The sequence below is a fragment of the Rhinopithecus bieti genome, unplaced genomic scaffold (genome assembly GCF_001698545.2).
Source record: "Rhinopithecus bieti isolate Rb0 unplaced genomic scaffold, ASM169854v2 scaffold_398, whole genome shotgun sequence".
Taxonomy (NCBI): Eukaryota; Metazoa; Chordata; class Mammalia; order Primates; family Cercopithecidae; genus Rhinopithecus; species Rhinopithecus bieti.
In genome coordinates, this window is record NW_016842264.1 from 1 (window position 1) to 1101 (window position 1101).

General features: G+C 65.7%; 1 protein-coding gene across 1 annotated transcript; it reads right to left on the bottom strand.

Moving 5' to 3' along the window:
* Positions 1-6: 6 nt before the first annotated feature.
* Positions 7-1085, bottom strand: LOC108525073 (WAS/WASL-interacting protein family member 1). Its single transcript, XM_017866151.1, has 2 exons — positions 590-1085; positions 7-309 (listed from the first exon to the last, which is right to left on the bottom strand). Exons 1-2 carry the CDS (start codon positions 1083-1085, stop codon positions 167-169), a joined length of 639 nt encoding a protein of 212 aa, XP_017721640.1. The 3' UTR covers positions 7-166.
* Positions 1086-1101: the final 16 nt, after the last annotated feature.

A 1101-nucleotide genomic window follows, 5' to 3' on the forward strand; every position in this document is an offset into this window, starting at 1 on the left:
TGGCCATGAGGGCCTCCCCTAATTACGGCCCTTTGGAGATGTGGTGGAGCCCTGGTGACGCCCCCACATCCCCACCCATGTCAGCTGACCCCAAGTTGCAGGGGCTGCCGCACTCTCCTCTGGCCCTGTTTTGCGGACCCTGAGCCTGCTGTGGCCGCGTCAGTGGTCAGGGTCTGCACTGGCTCTGACAGCCCCCAGCCCCCAGGACACCAGCAGAGGTGGCCATGGCCTGCTGAGACTTACCGGGATGTGGCCGCCCAGGGGTCCCTGAGCTTCTGTTCATGGGGAATGGCGCACCCCGGCCAGCGACTGTAGGAGAGCAGAGCCGTGGGGAGCCTGTGTGCATGGAGCCCACAGGGACACCCACGAGCACCCTGAAGGGATCTCAGGCCGGAAATACGAAAGCAAGGGGACTGAGGGGGTGGAGCAGCTGTCCCGAATGGGCCAGAGGACTCGAGAAGAGGGGGCTCCCAGGACTGTTCCCCCAGTGGACAGTGGCTCTGGGGCAAGGTGGGGACACAGACAGCAACTCCCACAGTTTCTCCCACAGCTGGAGCTGTGAGAAGGGAGCCAGGGCAGCCGGGCAGACCTACAGCTTCTACACTCGGAGCCATTGTAGGCTGGGAGGGTTGCGTTCCCACAGCGGACACAGCTGGCGCTCCCGTCCGCGTTCCAGTGCCTGTAGCAGCCTGCGTGGGGCAGAGAACAGGCGTGTCAGCCAAAGCGACATCCACACCGGCCGGGTCTCCTGGGAATGACTCTGAGTCGGTGAGGTAACCTTCACTCCGGACACGAACACGAACATGCTCTGGAGGGTGGGCGGGCGGTAGACAAGGACACCCCCAGGGAGCGTGGCGGGGCCCTGAGCACTCCACACTGCGCGCTCCAGAAAGTGGTAGGCGGCAGCATCCAGAATGAACAGGTCTGTGCGGGGGGGGGTCTGTGCGGCGGGGGCTTGTGCTCTGCAGGACTGGAGGCTGGGCCCAGCTTCCACCACCCAGCCCTCGCCCCACGGACTCTTCAAGAACCCCCACTGCAACGCCTGCCCCACGGCCTCCCCAGGACCCCCCACGGCCTCCCCCCATGGCCTCCCCCAGGACC

Excerpts from the sequence above, each read along its gene's own strand:
- LOC108525073 (XM_017866151.1), bottom strand. The coding sequence starts at position 1,085 with ATGGGGGGAGGCCGTGGGGGGTCCTGGGGAGGCCGTGGGGCAGGCGTT. Across the intron at positions 310-589 it reads TCCGAGTGTAGAAGCTGTAG|TCGCTGGCCGGGGTGCGCCA; the intron begins GTCTGCCCGGCT and ends GCTCTCCTACAG.